The sequence below is a fragment of the Clupea harengus genome, chromosome 3, assembly GCF_900700415.2.
Source record: "Clupea harengus chromosome 3, Ch_v2.0.2, whole genome shotgun sequence".
Taxonomy (NCBI): domain Eukaryota; kingdom Metazoa; phylum Chordata; class Actinopteri; order Clupeiformes; family Clupeidae; genus Clupea; species Clupea harengus.
This window is the reverse complement of record NC_045154.1, coordinates 15,784,528-15,804,050: the sequence shown is the minus strand read 5'-3', so window position 1 is coordinate 15,804,050 and position 19,523 is coordinate 15,784,528. Positions and strand designations below refer to the sequence as shown.

General features: G+C 49.7%; 2 protein-coding genes across 2 annotated transcripts in view; both read left to right on the top strand.

Moving 5' to 3' along the window:
- The window catches only part of LOC105892350 (cingulin-like protein 1), a 20,583-nt gene extending 11,878 nt beyond the window's left edge, over nucleotides 1-8,705 (top strand). The window contains exons 14-18 of the mRNA XM_031562333.1: nucleotides 1,390-1,473; nucleotides 5,288-5,412; nucleotides 6,284-6,392; nucleotides 7,038-7,201; nucleotides 8,141-8,705. Of these exons, the coding sequence (XP_031418193.1) occupies nucleotides 1,390-1,473; nucleotides 5,288-5,412; nucleotides 6,284-6,392; nucleotides 7,038-7,201; nucleotides 8,141-8,216 (558 nt within the window). The 3' untranslated portion in view covers nucleotides 8,217-8,705. The remainder of the gene's footprint in view (nucleotides 1-1,389; nucleotides 1,474-5,287; nucleotides 5,413-6,283; nucleotides 6,393-7,037; nucleotides 7,202-8,140) is intronic.
- Nucleotides 8,706-8,999: 294 nt separating this feature from the next.
- On the top strand, nucleotides 9,000-17,811 carry LOC105892349 (aquaporin-9-like). The gene is made up of 7 exons (XM_031564715.2): nucleotides 9,000-9,257; nucleotides 10,169-10,295; nucleotides 11,815-11,952; nucleotides 12,823-12,941; nucleotides 13,908-14,125; nucleotides 16,668-16,850; nucleotides 17,035-17,811. Exons 1-7 carry the CDS (start codon nucleotides 9,012-9,014, stop codon nucleotides 17,141-17,143), a joined length of 1,140 nt encoding a protein of 379 aa, XP_031420575.2. The 5' UTR covers nucleotides 9,000-9,011; the 3' UTR covers nucleotides 17,144-17,811.
- The last annotated feature ends 1,712 nt before the right edge of the window (nucleotides 17,812-19,523 follow it).

Here is a 19,523-nt window from a genome sequence, read left to right as displayed (position 1 = left end):
CTGTTTCTCCAGCAGAGCTACTGCCCTGCCTGTTTCTCCAGCAGAAGGCAAACAGATGTGTGTATGCAGGCGCCTCATGGCACAACACAGCCTGTTTACAGAGACAACAGAGGAGACGAGATCTCTGTCCTGCCCTGTCTGTCAGCATCACACCATCTCAGGTGTCCTCATGAAAATACCCCACCCCCCTTTTGGGCAAATTGTGTGTCCTAGGCAGAAACTCCTCTTCTTGACCCCCCCCCCCCCCCCACACACACACACACACACACACACACACACACAACACTGTACTCTTTCTCTACATCAGACAATGGTCGGAGGCCTATGGGTTGAGCTGCATGTTCTAGTGTGTGTGTGTGTGTGTGTGTGTGTGTGTGTGTGTGCGTGTGTGTGTGTGTGCTTTGCAACCTGAGGGGTGAGTGGGTTGAACTGCATGTTCCAGTGTTCTGGCCTTCTGAAAATGTCTGGGTAATGTAGGTTGCATGTTTGTGTGTGTGAGTGCTGGGAGGTCTGAGAGGAAACTGTCCCAGTGTGTGTGTGTGTGTGTGTGTGTGTGTGTGTGTGTGTGTGTGTGTGTGTGTGTGTGTGATGAGACAAAGGCTGCCACACTGACCTCGTTTCAGACAGAGGTAGGGGCAGACAACTGGCCAATCAGTCCAATTGGGCCAGAAAATAAGCTGTGTGTGTGTGTGTGATGTGTGTGTGTGTGTGTGTGTGTTTATGGGCATTAATGGAAATGGAAAATCAGTCGTTGTGAGTGTGTGTGTGTGTGTGTGTGTGTGTGTCTTTGTGTGTGTGCGGGGTGTGTGTGCGTGTGTATGTGTCTGTGTGTGTGTGTGTGTGTGTGTGTGTGTGTGTGTGTGTGTGTGTGTGTGTGGAGGGCCGTTAATGAGCAGTAAATGAAGCACTCTTTCAGTTCTCTCCGCTTGGTTCTGTTCCACTCCACATTAGGCTCATAGAAGCTGCTCTTCCAGAATGTAGGGGCGGCTAATCGGAATAGTTCAGGAGCCATGAGTACATCAGGCTGGAATAGTTCAGGAACCATGAGTACATCATGCTGGAATAGTTCAGGAACCATGAGTACATCAGGCTGGAATAGTTCAGGAACCATGAGTACATCAGGCTGGAATAGTTGATCAACTCAGAGAAATTGGCTTTCATAACAAATAACTCTCACTAAATAGTGCTGAATGGAGATCATTTAGTGTGAATGAAAATGTTTTTTTTTTTTTTTAAGAACTTATATAGAACTATAAAAATGCAACAGTTGGACAGACTAGAAGGTTATGGGCTGGACTTAGTCATAACTCAGATTCTCTGGCGAATCACTGGAAAGCTCAGGCAGTATCTTTGTATGTGTGTGTGTGTGTGTGTGTGTGTGTGTTTCAGATGGAACAGGCCAGGGCTGAGCTACTGCAGGAGAAGGCAGCGAGGCAGGACCTGGAGTGTGACAAGATCTCTCTGGAGAGGCAGGTGAGTCCCAAGAACTCCTTCAGGAACAAGAACTCCCTCCGGAACAATAACAGGAACTCCCTCTGGAACAGTAACAGGAACTCCCTCAGGAACAGGAACACCCCCAGGAACAGGAACAGGAACAGGAACTCCCTCAGGAACAGGAACTCTCTCCCTCTGCAGAACATTACAGCCATGTTTTCAGCCCTGTCCGGAAACCCCACAGATCCTCTATCTCTCTCCTGTCCAAGACCATCTGATTCCCCACAGATCCTCTATCTCTCTCCTGTCCAAGACCATCTGATTCCCCACCTATCCACTATCTATCTCTGGCTATCTCTGGCTCACACAGCGGCTCACACAGCGGCTCCTACAGCGCCTCACACAGCGTCTCACACAACGTCTCACACAGCGTCTCACACTCACACAGCGTCTCACACAGCGTCTCCCACAGCGTCTCACACAGCGTCTCACACTCACACAGCGTCTCACACAGCGTCTCGCACAGCGTCTCGCACAGCGTCTCGCACAGCGTCTCACACAGCGTCTCACGTCTCACACAGCGTCTCACACAGCGAGCGTCTCACACAGCGTCTCACACAGCGTCTCATGTCTCACACAGCGTCTCACGTCTCACACAGCGTCTCACGTCTCACGTCTCACACAGCGTCTCACACAGCGTCTCACGTCTCACACAGCGTCTCGCGTCTCACGTCTCACACAGCGCCTCACACAGCGCCTCACACAGCGTCTCACACAGCGAGCGTCTCACACAGCGAGCGTCTCACACAGCGTCTCACACAGCGAGCGTCTCACACAGCGTCTCCCACAGCGTCTCACACAGCGTCTCACACAAGCGTCACACACAGCGTCTCACACAGCGTCTCACACAGCGAGCGTCTCACACAGCGAGCGTCTCACACACACACAGCGTCTCACACAGCGAGCGTCTCACACAGCGAGCGTCTCACACAAGCGTCACACACAGCGTCTCACACAGCGTCTCACACAAGCGTCACACACAGCGTCTCACACAGCGTCTCACACAGCGAGCGTCTCACACAGCGTCTCACACAGCGAGCGTCTTACACAGCGTCTCACACTCACACAGCGTCTCCCACAGCGTCTCACACAGCGTCTCACACTCACACAGCGCCTCACACAGCGCCTCACACAGCGTCTCACACAGCGTCTCACACAGCGTCTCACACAGCGAGCGTCTCCCACAGCGAGCGTCTCACACAGCGTCTCACACAGCGTCTCACACAGCGAGCGTCTCCCACAGCGAGCGTCTCACACAGCGTCTCACACAGCGTCTCACACAGCGAGCGTCTCACACAGCGTCTCACACAGCGTCTCACACAGCGTCTCACACAGCGAGCATCTCACACAAGCGTCACACACAGCGTCTCACACAGCGTCTCACACAGCGTCACACACAGCGTCTCACACAGCGTCTCACACAGCGAGCGTCTCACACAGCGTCTCACACAGCGAGCGTCTTACACAGCGTCTCACACTCACACAGCGTCTCACACAGCGTCTCCCACAGCGTCTCACACAGCGTCTCACACTCACACAGCGTCTCACACAGCGCCTCACACAGCGCCTCACACAGCGTCTCACACAGCGTCTCACACAGCGAGCGTCTCACACAGCGTCTCACACAGCGAGCATCTCCCACAGCGAGCGTCTCCCACAGCGTCTCACACAGCGAGCGTCTTACACAGCGTCTCACACTCACACAGCGTCTCCCACAGCGTCTCACACAGCGTCTCACACTCACACAGCGTCTCACACAGCGCCTCACACAGCGCCTCACACAGCGTCTCACACAGCGTCTCACACAGCGTCTCACACAGCGAGCGTCTCACACAGCGAGCGTCTCACACAGCGTCTCACACAGCGTCTCCCACAGCGTCTCACACAGCGAGCGTCTTACACAGCGTCTCACACTCACACAGCGTCTCACACAGCGCCTCACACAGCGCCTCACACAGCGTCTCACACAGCGTCTCACACAGCGTCTCACACAGCGAGCGTCTCACACAGCGTCTCCCACAGCGTCTCACACAGCGAGCGTCTTACACAGCGTCTCACACTCACACAGCGTCTCCCACAGCGTCTCACACAGCGTCTCACACTCACACAGCGTCTCACACAGCGCCTCACACAGCGCCTCACACAGCGTCTCACACAGCGTCTCCCACAGCGTCTCACACAGCGAGCGTCTCCCACAGCGAGCGTCTCACACAGCGTCTCACACAGCGTCTCCCACAGCGTCTCACACAGCGAGCGTCTCACACAGCGAGCGTCTCCCACAGCGAGCGTCTCACACAGCGTCTCACACAGCGTCTCACACAGCGAGCATCTCACACAAGCGTCACACACAGCGTCTCACACAGCGTCTCACACAGCGTCACACACAGCGTCTCACACAGCGTCTCACACAGCGAGCGTCTCACACAGCGTCTCACACAGCGAGCGTCTTACACAGCGTCTCACACTCACACAGCGTCTCACACAGCGTCTCCCACAGCGTCTCACACAGCGTCTCACACTCACACAGCGTCTCACACAGCGCCTCACACAGCGCCTCACACAGCGTCTCACACAGCGTCTCACACAGCGAGCGTCTCACACAGCGTCTCACACAGCGTCTCACACAGCGAGCATCTCCCACAGCGAGCGTCTCCCACAGCGTCTCACACAGCGAGCGTCTTACACAGCGTCTCACACTCACACAGCGTCTCCCACAGCGTCTCACACAGCGTCTCACACTCACACAGCGTCTCACACAGCGCCTCACACAGCGCCTCACACAGCGTCTCACACAGCGAGCGTCTCACACAGCGAGCGTCTCACACAGCGTCTCACACAGCGTCTCCCACAGCGTCTCACACAGCGAGCGTCTTACACAGCGTCTCACACTCACACAGCGTCTCACACAGCGCCTCACACAGCGCCTCACACAGCGTCTCACACAGCGTCTCACACAGCGTCTCACACAGCGAGCGTCTCACACAGCGAGCGTCTCACACAGCGTCTCACACAGCGTCTCCCACAGCGTCTCACACAGCGAGCGTCTTACACAGCGTCTCACACTCACACAGCGTCTCCCACAGCGTCTCACACAGCGTCTCACACTCACACAGCGTCTCACACAGCGCCTCACACAGCGCCTCACACAGCGTCTCACACAGCGTCTCCCACAGCGTCTCACACAGCGAGCGTCTCCCACAGCGAGCGTCTCACACAGCGTCTCACACAGCGTCTCCCACAGCGTCTCACACAGCGAGCGTCTCACACAGCGAGCGTCTCCCACAGCGAGCGTCTCACACAGCGTCTCACACAGCGTCTCACACAGCGAGCGTCTTACACAGCGTCTCACACAGCGTCTCACACAGCGTCTCACACAGCGAGCGTCTCACACAAGCGTCACACACAGCGTCTCACACAGCGTCTCACACAGCGTCACACACAGCGTCTCACACAGCGTCTCACACAGCGAGCGTCTCACACAGCGTCTCACACAGCGAGCGTCTTACACAGCGTCTCACACAGCGTCTCACACAGCGTCTCCCACAGCGTCTCACACAGCGTCTCACACTCACACAGCGTCTCACACAGCGCCTCACACAGCGCCTCACACAGCGCCTCACACAGCGTCTCACACAGCGTCTCACACAGCGTCTCACACAGCGTCTCACACAGCGAGCGTCTCACACAGCGAGCGTCTCACACAGCGTCTCACACAGCGTCTCACACAGCGTCTCACACAGCGAGCGTCTCACACAGCGAGCGTCTCACACAGCGTCTCGTCTCATCCCTATAGAACCGAGACCTGAAGAGCCGCGTGACTCACCTGGAGGGGTCACAGAGGTCAGGCCAGGACGGCCTGGTGTCCAGACTGGAGGGCCGCATCCAGGAGCTGGAGGCCCGACTGGAGGGAGAGGAGAGGTGACACAGCCAGGACATCTCCACATATACATACATACATACACTTCTATACTGTATATACGTGTGGACATCTTTACATATAGATACATACACTTCTATACTGTTTATACGTGTATAGACATCTCCACATATACATACATACACTTCTATACTGTATATACGTGTATGGACATCTCCACATATACATACATACATATACTTCTATGCTGTACATCCGTGTGGACATCTTTACATATAGATACATACACTTCTATATTCCACATACATGTATGGACATATAACATGAAGAAAGGCACGGCCATGCACTGACAAAGAATATCTGAAAATCCAACCTTTGCTTTGGGACTGAGTGTGTTAGTGAGAGTAAATCTGCTGCTGTTCTGTTTCTCAGGGAGAGTGCGTCTCTGCTTTGAGACTGACTGTGTTAGTGAGAGTGAATCTGCTGCTGTTCTGTTTCTCAGGGAGAGTGCGTCTCTGCTTTGAGACTGACTGTGTTAGTGAGAGTGAATCTGCTGCTGTTCTGTTTCTCAGGGAGAGTGCGTCTCTGCTTTGAGACTGACTGTGTTAGTGAGAGTGAATCTGCTGCTGTTCTGTTTCTCAGGGAGAGTGCGTCTCTGCTTTGAGACTGACTGTGTTAGTGAGAGTGAATCTGCTGCTGTTCTGTTTCTCAGGGAGAGTGCGTCTCTGCTTTGAGACTGAGTGTGTTAGTGAGAGTGAATCTGTTCTCTGTGTCTCAGGGAGAGAGCGTCTGCTTTGAGACCGACTGTGTTAGTGAGAGTAACTCTGCTGCTGTTCTGTGTCTCAGGGAGAGTGCGTCTCTGCTTTGAGACTGAGTGTGTTAGTGAGAGTAAATCTGTTATCTGTGTCTCAGGGAGAGTGCGTCTCTGCAGCAGGCCAATCGTAAGCTGGAGAGGAAGCTGAAGGAGATGATGATGCAGGTGGGGGAAGAGCAGCTCTCCCTCAAGGACCAAAGAGACCAGGTGAGACCTACAGAAACTGATCTCAACTAGACCCAAAGAGACCAGGTGAGACCCACAGGAACTGATCTCAATTAAACAGGCCGTGTGAGACCCACTCAAACTGATCTCAGTTAGAATCAAAGAGACCCACTGAAACTAGACCAGTTAGACCCAAAGAGACCAGGTGAGACCCACTGAATCTAGACCAGTTAGACCCAAAGAGACCATGTGAGACCCACTGAAACTGATCTCAACTAGACCCAAAGAGACCAGGTGAGACCCACTGAAACTGATCTCAACTAGACCCAAAGAGACCATGTGAGACCCACTGAAACTAGACCAGTTAGACCCAAAGAGACCAGGTGAGACCCACTGAATCTAGACCAGTTAGACCCAAAGAGACCATGTGAGACCCACTGAAACTGATCTCAACTAAACCCAAAGAGACCAGGTGAGACCCACTGAAACTGATCTCAACTAGACCCAAAGAGACCAGGTGAGACCCACAGGAACTGATCTCAATTAAACAGACCGTGTGAGACCCACTCAAACTGATCTCAGTTAGAATCAAAGAGACCCACTGAAACTAGACCAGTTAGACCCAAAGAGACCAGGTGAGACCCACTGAGTGTGTGTGTGTGTGTGTGTGTGTGTGTGTCCCTGTAGCTAACTCTTCGTCTGAAGACTCTGAAGAGGCAGTTGGATGAGGCTGAGGAGGAGATCGAGAGGGTGGAGAACAGCAAGAGGAAGATCCAGAGAGAGCTGGACGAGCAGCAGGAGGCCAACCAGCAACTACACACACACATGACTGAGCTTCGATCCGACATGAGGTAACACACACAGAGACACACACATGAGGTTAACACACACACACACACACACACACATGACTGAGCTTCGAGCCGATATGAGGTAACACACACACACCCTCACACATGAGGTTAACACACACACACATACACAAACACACACACACACACACATGACTGAGCTTCGAGCCGACATGAGGTAACACACACACACAAACATGAGGTAACACACACACACACAGACGTGAGGTAACACAAACACACACACATGCACACATGCATACAGACCCGAATTCACACACACACACACATGCACACATGCATACAGACCCACATTCACACGAACTTACACACACAAACACATACACACACAAACACACACACACATGCATACAGACCCACATTTATACACACACACACAGACACACACACATGCATACAGACCCACTTTCACACACACATACATGCACAGCTAAAGGCTAACCTTTGGCTTTGTAGTTCAGAGCCGACATGAGGTAAGATAGCATGTCACCATTTAGCTATAGTGCAGTACAGAACATCAGCGCTCTCACTCTCTCACCCACTCACCCACTCAATTTCTCTCATAGACACACTCTCTCTCGCCCCCCCCTCTCGCTCTCTCACACTCACACACACAACACACTCTCTCAGACACACACTCTCTCTCCGAACACACTCTCTCTCTCACACACACACACACACCGTCACCCACCCACACACAAACACACACACACATACACTCACTCACTCGCACACACACCCACCCACACACACATACACACACACACACACAAATTATGTCAACTCCACAGGCCTGTAACAGCTTTTTTCTTTGTGTTTTTTATTGCTCTGCCCCCCTCCGTCCTAACACACACACACACACACCCCTTCTCCCGAACACACACACACCCCTCCTTCCTAACACACACACATCCCTAGGAGGAAGAGGGCAGTGCCCCTTATGAAGACTCTGGCTGATGAAGAGGAGGAGGAGGAGGTTGGTGGTTCTGACTGAAAGGAGGGGGTCCGGTCTGCGCTGATCTGGAACCTTCAGAACATCACACTTCTGGGAATCGGATCTCTCGGGTTAAAGGAGAGGACGTCGCCTGGTTCCGGGGTTCTTGTTTGACATGTGACCCCACGGCTATGTGTTTTCCTGCATACGGACATACATCACCGCACTCACTAACCACACTGCTGCAACCTGGTGTAACAACTAACCGGAGCGCCAAACAGCTCACTCATCCCCTTTACTGTGATTTTAGTGACATCTAGTGGCCAGACCACAGAACAACATCATCAGGCAGGGAGAGACTCACCCAGCCCTACCGAGGAGGGCACACCATGAGATGGGCTCAGGCGGGGTTTCAGGATCATTATTCTGCGCTTTTATCTAATCAGAACCTGGGTCTTTAAATGGTTTGTGGTGTTGTGGTGATCTAAAATTGTACTAAGTTAACTCAACATTTCTTGCGCTAAAACAAAATAAACAAGATACACCAGAGATGCCTTTGTGTGTGCCTGTGTCGTGTTCTCTCAGCCACGCTGTGCCACTCATCTCAACCTGAAGGATCCTGGGGGTCAAGGGTCAGGTGTGAGGAGCTGAGTGTGAGCTGACAGCCCCCCCCCCCGGCGTCTCTCTCTTTCAGGGCACGAGAGCAGCCATCCATACACAGCGGGAAATTAGTTAGAGCTCAGGGATCGATGGGTGGGGCTGTGTGTGTGAGTGTGTGTGTGTGTGTGTGTGTGTGTGTGTATGGGGGGATGGGGGCAGCAGCATGAGTGTGTGTGTGTGGGAGGAGGGAACAGCATGTGTGTGCGAGGGAGGGCTTTAATGCTGAGGGAACACACACAGAGTGAAAGCAGTTTGGTGTGGATTCCATCAGCAACAGGAGTTTGCCAATCGGACGCCAAAGGAGACGACTTCCCCTCCTGCACCGCCTTCACCGGCTGTACTGCCTTCACCTCCTGTACCGCCTGCACCATGACCCGCCAGTGCAAGCATGGCATCTTCAAGGAGTTCCTGGCCGAGTTCCTGGGCACGTTTGTGCTCGTGGTAAGAGCTTTAAGTTCTGGAACTGCATCTGTCTCTGTCTGCACATGTGGAGGCAGAATCTTCATTAAGCTGTATTACTTGTGTTATAAAGCTTTATTACGTGCACTCCTTTATAAAAAAAAAAGTTGTGCCACAGTTTTAGATGCTTCAAAAGATGAAAAGAAGCAGTAGTTGTTTTGTGTGTGGACTGCCGTCAGGCTGCTGTTCCTGTGGATGAAGGCTGAATGTGTTACCTAGTAGTAGCGTTCTCCAGCACATAGTACATACTCCTGATATCAGTAGTGTTCTCCAGCACATAGTACATACTCCTGATATCAGTAGTGTTCTCCTGCACATAGTACATACTCTTGATATCAGTAGTGTTCTCCAGCACATAGTACATACTCTTGATACCAGAGGTAATGTTCCAGCACATAGTACATACTCCTGATATCAGTAGTGTTCTCCAGCACATAGTACATACACTTGATAGCAGAGGTGATGTTCCAGCACATACTCTTGATATCAGAGGTGATGTTCCAGTACATACTCTTGATATCAGAGGTGATGTTGTTCATGTTTGGGTAATCATGAGGCTGGGATGGAGTCCCCAGCCTGCAGCCTTAACGGTACACTCCTCTCCTCTTCTGTCCTGTCTTCTTTTCCTCTCCTATCTTCTCTGCTCTCCTCCTCTACTTTCCTCTCCTCTTTTCTCCGCTCTTCCTCTCCTCTTCTGTCCTGTCTTCTCTTCCTCTCCTATCTCCTCTGCTCTCCTCCTCTACTTTCATCTCCTCTTTTCTCTGCTCTTCCTCTCCTCTTCTGTCCTGTCTTCTCTTCCTCTCCTATCTCCTCTGCTCTCCTCCTCTACTTTCATCTCCTCTTTTCTCTGCTCTTCCTCTCCTCTCTTCCTCTCCTCCTCTCCTCCTCTGCAGCTGTTTGGCTGTGGAGCGGTGGCTCAGACGGTTCTAAGCAGGAACACACTGGGAGAGAACCTCACCATCCACATCGGCTTTGCCACTGGACTCACGATGGGCGTGTACGTGTCTGGAGGAGTATCAGGTACTAAACACACACCTACACACACCTCAACGTACACACATCAACACACACCTCACACTCTATGAGTCAGGACTTGAGTAACATGGTGTTTAACAAACCCACTATCAGTGTCAGTGGAAAGAGAAAATGATTTAGTATGTGCTCAGGTGTGCTAATTAATAAAGTGTGCTAATTTATAGTGTGTGCTAGTGTGTGCTAATTAATAGGGTGGTCTAGTGTGTGCTAGTTAATAGTGTGTGCTAGTGTGTGCTAATTAATAGTGTGGTCTAGTGTGTGCTAATTTATAGTGTGGTCTAGTGTGTGCTAATGAATAGTGTGTGCTAATTAATAGTGTGGTCTAGTGTGTGCTAATTAATAAAGTGTGCTAGTGTGTGCTAATTTATAGTGTGTGCTAGTTAATAAAGGGTTCTAGTGTGTGCTAATTAATAAAGTGTGCTAGTGTGTGCTAATTAATAAAGTGTGCTAGTCTGTGCTAATTTATAGTGTGTGCTAGTTAATAAAGTGTGCTAGTGTGTGCTAATTTATAGTGTGTGCTAGTTAATAGTGTGTGCTAGTTAATAGTGTGTGCTAGTTAATATTGTGTGCTAGTGTAATCTAGTGTATGCACTGCAGTTGGCCGTGGGCTGGAGAGGAGAGAGATGGGGTGCACTGGGTGGCATGGCATGCACACTCACATGTTTGTCCAAATGGAAAGTTACTATTGATAGAGAGATTCCTGGCCCCGATCGATCAGTGAGAAAGATCAGTGGCGTTTTTCGGACTCATCGAATTGAAAGTTGAATCTCATGAGAGCACAGCCTCTTCAGTAGATAGATGGATGATTGATCAGATTGGCAGCATGTGTTTTCACTGATGCTATTTCATACTCATTGTCATTTAGTCATCAGTAACTAAAAAGAAACTTTTTCTTTTCATTCACAGTGAGTGGTTGTTGTGCTTGTACAGGCCCATGTGCTTGTTGACAGACCCTTCTGCATGTGTGTGTTTATATGTGTGTTTATATATGTGTGTGTGTGTGTGTGTGTGTGTGTGTGTGTGTGTGTGTGTGTATGTGTGTGCGTATGCGCATGCGTGTGTGTGGGTATGGCTGATTGATTAATCAGGCCTCATCTCTAGTAGTCTGGCAGAGGTCAGATATTGCCCTGGGCACTGAACACAGTCCTGTGAGCTACATTGATCTCAGGCACAGCCTGACTATCACACACACACACACACACACACACACACACACACTGACTATCAAAACATAAACGCAAATCCACCCATCGTACACACCACTTGTCATAAGTACGTGACACTAGTGGCAGAGGGACGTTACCCTGGTGATTATTACCCTGGTGATTGTAATCCTGGTGATTGGTATCCTGGTGATTGGTATCCTGGTGATGTCCCACAGCCAGCTGTTTCTTTGCTCTCTCCCCTCCTCTCCTCTCCTCTCATTTCTCCTCCTCTCCTCCACGCTTCTCCCCTCCACTCCTCTCATCTCCTCCTCCTCCTCTCATCTCTTGGTACATGTTAGGTGGGCACTTAAACCCAGCGGTGTCCCTGGCGATGGTTCTCCTGGGGAAGCTGAAGTTCTATAAGTTCCCTGTGTATGTTCTGGCCCAGTTCCTGGGAGCCTTTGCTGGAGCTGCAGCCGTCTTCGGCCTCTACTACGGTGGGTGGAAGTGACATCATGCTTGTGTGGCACTGATATGGCAGCATCTGTACCAATATGACCTGTGACCTGTTCCCACCCCAGTTTCTTGGGTTCACACACACACACACACACACACACACACACACACACACACACACACACACAGTGACCTGTCCCCACCCCAGCATTGTCTCCTGTGTGTGTCCATTACCACTGAGTGCAGAAGCAGAGTGGTTCTCCCCAAACGGAGGGGGTATTGAGTGTTCCCCTCCGACTGCACTAACTGCACCTGTAGGGCGTGTGAGGGGTCACTGCTGCAGACAGACACAGAGTAGGTCACTGCACTCATTCAACCCACATACACAGCAGCACACACACACACACACACACACACACACACACACACACACACACACACACACACACACACACACACACAGCAGCAGGCTCAAGTGTTGAGAGGGTGTTTATTACACCAGGCTTCACAGTGCTGCCTGTCCGATAATGTCCCAGTACTGCCCCAGTAGTGCCCCATGAGTTCCCCAGCAGTGCCCCAGTACTGCCCCAGTAGTGCCCCATGAGTTCCCCAGTAGTGCCCCAGTAGTGCCCCAGTAGTTCCCCTACGTACTGCCCCAGTAGTGCCCCAGTAGTGCCCCAGTACTGCCCCAGTACTGCCCCAGTAGTGCCCCATGAGTTCCCCAGTAGTGCCCCAGTAGTGTCCCAGTAGTTCCCCTAATTACTGCCCCAGTAGTGCCCCAGTACTGCCCCATGAGTGCCCCAGTAGTGCCCCAGTAGTGCCCCAGTAGTGCCCCAGTACTGCCCCAGTAGTGCCCCAGTAGTGCCCCAGTAGGTAGTGACTGTTCTGTTCTTACTGTCTGTGGTACATAGATGCCTTCATGGATTTCACCAGTGGGATCCTGTCAGTGACAGGAATCAACGCCACTGCACACATCTTCGCCTCCTACCCAGGAAGACACCTTTCCATCATCAACGGAATCATCGATCAGGTGACGGCAAAAGACATCAAGCCACAAATCACATCCTCCTCGATCTGTTCTTCTATCTCCTCCTCGATCTCCTCCTCGATCTGTTCTTCTATCTCCTCCTCGATCTGTTCTTCTATCTCCTCCTCGATCTCCTCCTCGATCTGTTCTTCTCTCTCCTCCTCGATCTGTTCTTCTATCTCCTCCTCGATCTCCTCCTCGATCTGTTCTTCTCTCTCCTCCTCGATCTGTTCTTCTATCTCCTCCTCGATCTCCTCCTCGATCTGTTCTTCTATCTCCTCCTCGATCTGTTCTTCTATCTCCTCCTCGATCTCCTTCTCGATCTCCTCCTCGATCTGTTCTTCCATCTCCTCCTCCATCTCCTCCTCTGTCTGTTTCTCTATTTACTCCTCTATGTGCCAGACATGTGGAGTTATATAAGACCAACTCACAACAACAACACTAATGTGGGGAGTGTTCCCCCCCCCAGGCTGAGAGCAGGATAGGGGCAGTGGTGGTAAAAGGTTACTGGACCAGAGCATCTATATGGGCCCATTTCAGAGATTCAGAGCCTCTCAGACTGGCTGTTCTTGGTTAAAAGGGCCTAATGCACATTGATTGGCCCATTTCCCAAAGCGGCTGTAGGCCATTAGCAGTAAGACCTCAAGGTTAGAATGAACACGTCAGTCAGAGTTCCACCGTTACTGGTTAGATGACATTCATGATTGCTAAAAGTGTTGAATGTGTAAAGTGGCATTCATGATGGCATACATGTCAAGTTAAATCAAGTCAGCTTTTATTGTCATTACTGTGTATGCACGTGTCATACATGCAGGGCAATGAGACTTGCCCTCTGCCCCTTTGTGTGACAGCTGTGTGTGAAGTCGGCATGGATATACTGTTCTTGTGCTTGACGTGAGTGTTCGTGATTGCTGTGTGTGTGTGTGTGTGTGTGTGTGTGTGTGTGTGTGTGTGTGTGTGTGTGTGTAGGTGGTTGGGACAGGCATGCTGGTGTTGTGTATCCTGGCGATCACGGACGGGAAGAACATTGGTGCGCCTCATGGGGTGGAGCCTCTGTCGGTGGGCTTGGCTCTGCTGGCTATCAGCGTGTCCATGGGGCTGAACTGCGGCTACCCCATCAACCCTGCCCGAGACCTGGGCCCGCGTGTCTTCACCTTCGTCGCCGGCTGGGGCATGGAGGTGTTCAGGTAACGCAGTAGAACGTAACACAGTAGAACACTGGCAACGCAGGACAATAGAAGTAAACAGTAGAACACTGGCAACGCAGGACAATAGCAGAAAACAGTAGAACACTGGAAACACAGGACAATATAAGTAAACAGTAGAACACTGGCAATGGAATAAGGAGAAAAGTGTTAAGAGTAGAACACATTAGAACAGTGAAAAAAGAATGGTAGATCCACACATTAGAACAGTGAAAAAAGAACACAGAGGGTCTTTTCGAAATGAAAGGTAGCTGCCTCAATGCCCGATGCCGTAATAGACAGGTGTATAACAAGACATGTTTTTCGGGTGAAGCCATCTTCAAAAAAGGGTGGTTTCGAACAGCCTTTTAAGATAGCATTTACGGTAGCGTGTGACGTTGGTACGCTGCAAGAACGTTAAGGCCGAAATATACTTCTACGACCGTTACTCCGTGGTCACGCTGTTGCCTCGACGGACTCGTTTTCATTTGTGGTCCTCCAGACGGTTGTGGGTGTTGCAAAGCAATTCTAAAAAAAAAGATGGCGGACCAAATTCCGTAGATGGTCGTATTTGTACATAAAAGTTGTATGTTTGACTTTTTTTTGCTTAGATTTTTTTTAAAGTTACAGAGAAATAGACACTGTGCAATGTAAAAACTCCGTTATTGTAACTTAAAAATACGTCTGAGGGGATTTGCGAGGTGTCTGAGCCAATTATCTAATGTTGGCATACTACTACCCACAAGGTAAACAGTGATGTATTGACAGATTGAAGGAGACGGATAGTTACAAAATTTGGGACGTGCACGTCAGGCCACGGAGAGGTGCTCGGAGAGGGTTTGCCACGACGGAGAGTCCTCTCAATGTCTCTGTGTCTCCATAAACGGACAATCATAAATTGGGCTTTAGGCTATCTAATGTAGGCTAACGTACTAATGTTAGACAGTTGGCTGACAGACGTCTCGCAAATCACATCAACCATTATTGCTGGTTACAATAATGGTGTTATCGGATAGTACAGTGTCTATTTCTCGGTAACTTTTGAAAAATCTAAGCGAGAAAACGGCGAAAAAGGTACATTTACATAAAAAACACGGCCGTCAGCGGAGTTTGGTCTGCCATCTTTGTTTACAATTTACAGTTGCCTGAGGGAGATGGCGCACAGATTTATGGGTAATGAGCAGCATCGAGGCAACATCGATGCTGCCTTCAAAAACGATTGTTACGGTGGAAATTCTAAGTTATCTTATTAAACAGGAAAATACAGAATAACGGAATCGAATGGCCCTCTATACCATGCTGTCCAGTTAGATACCCAGTTAGACAGCACTTTAACCCATTTGGAACATTGCCATTAGAACACTGAATGTGAGGATGTCCAGTCCTGTAACATTAGTACTATTAGTTGCTGACATTATTCAAAACCAAAAAGTCATTAAAAAACATTATGTTCTAAAAATGATGGAAATAAGAGTATTCTTTTGATGTTGTTTAAAAAATTATAAATAATTTTGTGGGAAGTTTAGTCAATTCAAACTAAGCATATTGGACCGAACAAACCAATCAGATCTCTCGTGAAACTAATCAGACATTAGCTTACAATAGTAGCAGTGTTTGAAAAACGAAGACAAACATGGAGACAACAAACAAACAAACATCCCTGCGCTCCCCACAGGCACAGTCGAGAGTTTCCCCCACTGCCAGTAAACATGAGGCCTGACTGTGTCTGACCCACTGCTGCTCGCTCACATATCGATCCTGTGCGCTTATGTAATATCACGGACACCATGTTTACATACCGCTGGCAGCATAGCGCATCGTCCAGGGGTATCACACATGGAGCTGCATGATGTGGATGTCAAACAGTAGAGTATCATCTGATCGCAACATGTGATGCTGTCATGATGGGTTTAACATCTGCTCCTCTCCTGCTCCTCCTCTGCTCCTCTCCTGCTCCTCCTCTGCTCCTCTTTTGCCCTGCTTTTATGCCCATTTCCCTGGCCTTCTGTGTGCCTCCTGTGTGCCTGCTGTTCTTTACTACTTCTCCTCCTGCTCCTCTTCTGCCCTGCTTCTATGCTGTGCTTTTCTGCCCATTTCCCTGGCCTTCTGTGTGCCTCCTGTGCGCCTCCTGTGTGTGCCTGCTGTGTGTCTGCTGTTCTTTACTACTTCTCCTCCTGCTCCTCTTCTGCCCTGCTTCTATGCTGTGCTTTTCTGCCCATTTCCCTGGCCTTCTGTGTGCCTCCTGTGCGCCTCCTGTGAGTGCCTGCTGTGTGTCTGCTGTTCTTTACTACTTCTCCTCCTGCTCCTCTTCTGCCCTGCTTCTATGCTGTGCTTTTCTGCCCATTTCCCTGGCCTTCTGTGTGCCTCCTGTGCGCCTTCTGTGCGCTTCCTGTGTCCGCTGTTCTTTACTCTTCCTGCTCCTGCTCCTGGATTGTGCTGTGCTGTGCTGTGCTGTGCTGTGCGGTGCGGTGCGGTGCTGTGCTGTGCTGTGCTGTGCGGTGCCCTGTTAAGATGTTGTATGGTGTGTGGTGTGTATCTCCCTCAGCACTGCAAATTACTGGTGGTGGATCCCTGTGGCAGGGCCAATGGGTGGGGGCGTGGCTGGGGCCCTCATCTACTTCCTGTTTGTCAAAATGCACCACTCCCATGCCGAGAAGCCACACGAGGAGCTTGAGGAAGAGGAGGAGGAGGAGGATGAGGAAGAGGATGACAACAGCCTGAAGGACAAGTATGACATGATCACCGTGAGCTAGAGGCAGCAGGCTTCTCCAGGGCCTGAGTGTAACTTGTTTGTTTATTAACAGCCAGCCTGCCATTGAACTCCTCCATCATTCTCTCTTCTGTCTGTCTGTCTGTCTGTCTGTCTGTCTGTCACGTCTAACCTGTCACTCTCTCTTCTGCTTGCATTGTAGGGACCAGCTCTTTTCTCAGACTGTCAATGAGAGGCCATTTGAATCAGACTTTGACGGAGTTTTCAGCAAAAATTATGACCTTTATGATAACCTAGCGGACAAGTGTTAGCCGGGAGTCGTTGAGGTGCTTGTCCGGCAGCGCTGTTGTGCAGTGAGCTGATAAGACGACAGCACTGGAGCAGAGCACTGAGGGCTAGATGCTAACGCTAACATCAGAGGGTGTGGCGTCTGCACAGCGCTGCTCTTCTCACTCGAGTTACACGGCTGAAATTTGTACTCTTACCAAAGAACACCACGTAACACAAGTCATGTGTATTTCCAATGGCCCCATTGAAGCCAGTTTGTTCACTTGGCAAAGTGGCATTTCACAGAAATCTGCTATCCGAGCTGACAGCGGGGAGGGGAGGGGAGGGGAGGGACGGCATGGCATTTGGGTCAGTTTGCCACTGTGTGTGTATTTGATGTGGTGATAGCATGATTAGTAGTCACAGCTACCAGGGGATTGATGTCATTGCCCTGTCTTAAATGCAAACCTACCTGGATTGTTTTGTGATTTCTGTTGACTGTGACATTATGACTGTTTCATATTCGAGTTGTGTTGTATTTATGATTCATTACTTGTTGTATGTAGTTGTACGTTATTGTACTAATTTTTCAACCACCATTTCCAAAAGAAAAACTGCAGTGGTAAAAATGCTTTTTGAAAGAGGCTTTGTCAAAGATTGATGTTAAAACAAATGTTGTATATTTTTCAGGAATAAACTTTATTAAATGGCACTCTGACGTTTGTAATCTGTATGTTAAACTACCTTTAGTATACTGATAGAATCTAAAAGAGCACGCCGAACTTGAAAAACGGACCGGAAGACGCAGTCAGGCTTTCTGGAGTTTATTTCAGCATGGAGACCCCCTCTAACTGTGTTGCTCAGAAAATGACAGAGACAGTACACATCCAGGGGTATAAGTTACAGATACAAAATAATGCCACACTTAGTTCATGTCTCTCACAACAGTAGAAAAGCAATATTTGGTTCCATCAGTCCCCCATTTCTATACCACCATGCAACAACCAATCAGAACAGGAAAACATCAATAAGTGGTTCCATCAATACCTATAGTTTCCTACCAAACAGCCCTTCACACACAACACAACACAACACCACAACACAGGAGATGAGGCGAGTTCAGGCATGGCCACACTGAATCAGTCAGGAGTTAGAAGGTCATGTTGCATTATATGGAATATTACTTCAAAGTGGTAAAGAGTTTTTTCCCCTAAGCCTGAATCATGTTTCCATCATCTGACCAGATATGATAATATTCCATCTCAGAGTAATGGAATTTTACCAGTGTCTGTAAAACCAACCATTTAGAGTGTACAAGATTTGATTAGAGATGCCTGCATTAGAGGTTATGAAGCACTTATATTTGATTAGAGATGCCTGAATCAGGTGTGTCGGGGCTCTGATATTAGACTTGATTAGTGATGCCTAAATTATATATCTGAATCAGGTACGTTAGAGCTGTTATATTTGATTAGAAATGCTTCACTGGTGTCAGATTTCTTATACAGGGTTTGATTAGTGATGCCTGAATCAGGTGTGTCAGATTTCTTATATTAGGTTTGATTAGTGATGCCTGAATCAGGTGTGTCAGATTTCTTATATTAGGTTTGATTAGTGATGCCTGAACCAGGTGTGTCAGATGTATTATACTAGGTTTGATTAGTGATGCCTGAATCAGGTGTGTCAGATTTATTATACTAGGTTTGATTAGTGATGCCTGAATCAGGCATTTCGGAGCTCTTGCTCTAAGTCAGTGATGCCAAGATGGGATGTGCCAGAGCACTGGAGCATGACCAGTGTGTGTGCTTCTGACACGATGCATCTGTTGCCTAGCAGTGCCAACACTGCAGCCATCATATCAGACATGTGTTCAGGGGTGTGTCGTGTGTTCAGGGGTGTGTCGTGTCATCAGAACATGCTGCCATGGCTGCTGAAGTCAACAGTCCTAGAGTGGATCTAGACCGTTTCACCTGGGCAGGAGCGTTCTGCTAGTATGCTGTAAGTAATTGTCTCTGAACCTGTATTCATATTCGCCTGTCTGAATTTAATCATTTCTTCATTTTTACATAATTCAAACCAACTTCAAAATTCCAATTCCAACCTGTTCCAACCATTGAATGTAAAATCATGCTGTGCTTTCTGACCGCCATTTTAAAATGATCTCTGCGTTTTAAACTCAGAATCTCTGTGAGAACCTGAGCACACGTCTGTCCCATGTTCAGAGTCTCTGGAGCCTGGACTCATGTCAGTCATGTCTGGGGAGCCTGCGCTCACGGGAGGACTGGTGTGTGGGCCGTGTCCAGAGTCTCTGGAGCCTGCGCTCACGGGAGGACTGGTGTGTGGGCCGTGTTCAGAGGGTCCCCCAGCAGCAGCGCTCTGGTCCAGGATGCAGGGGTGCAGCAGGGCGGGAGAGAGGGCTTTTAG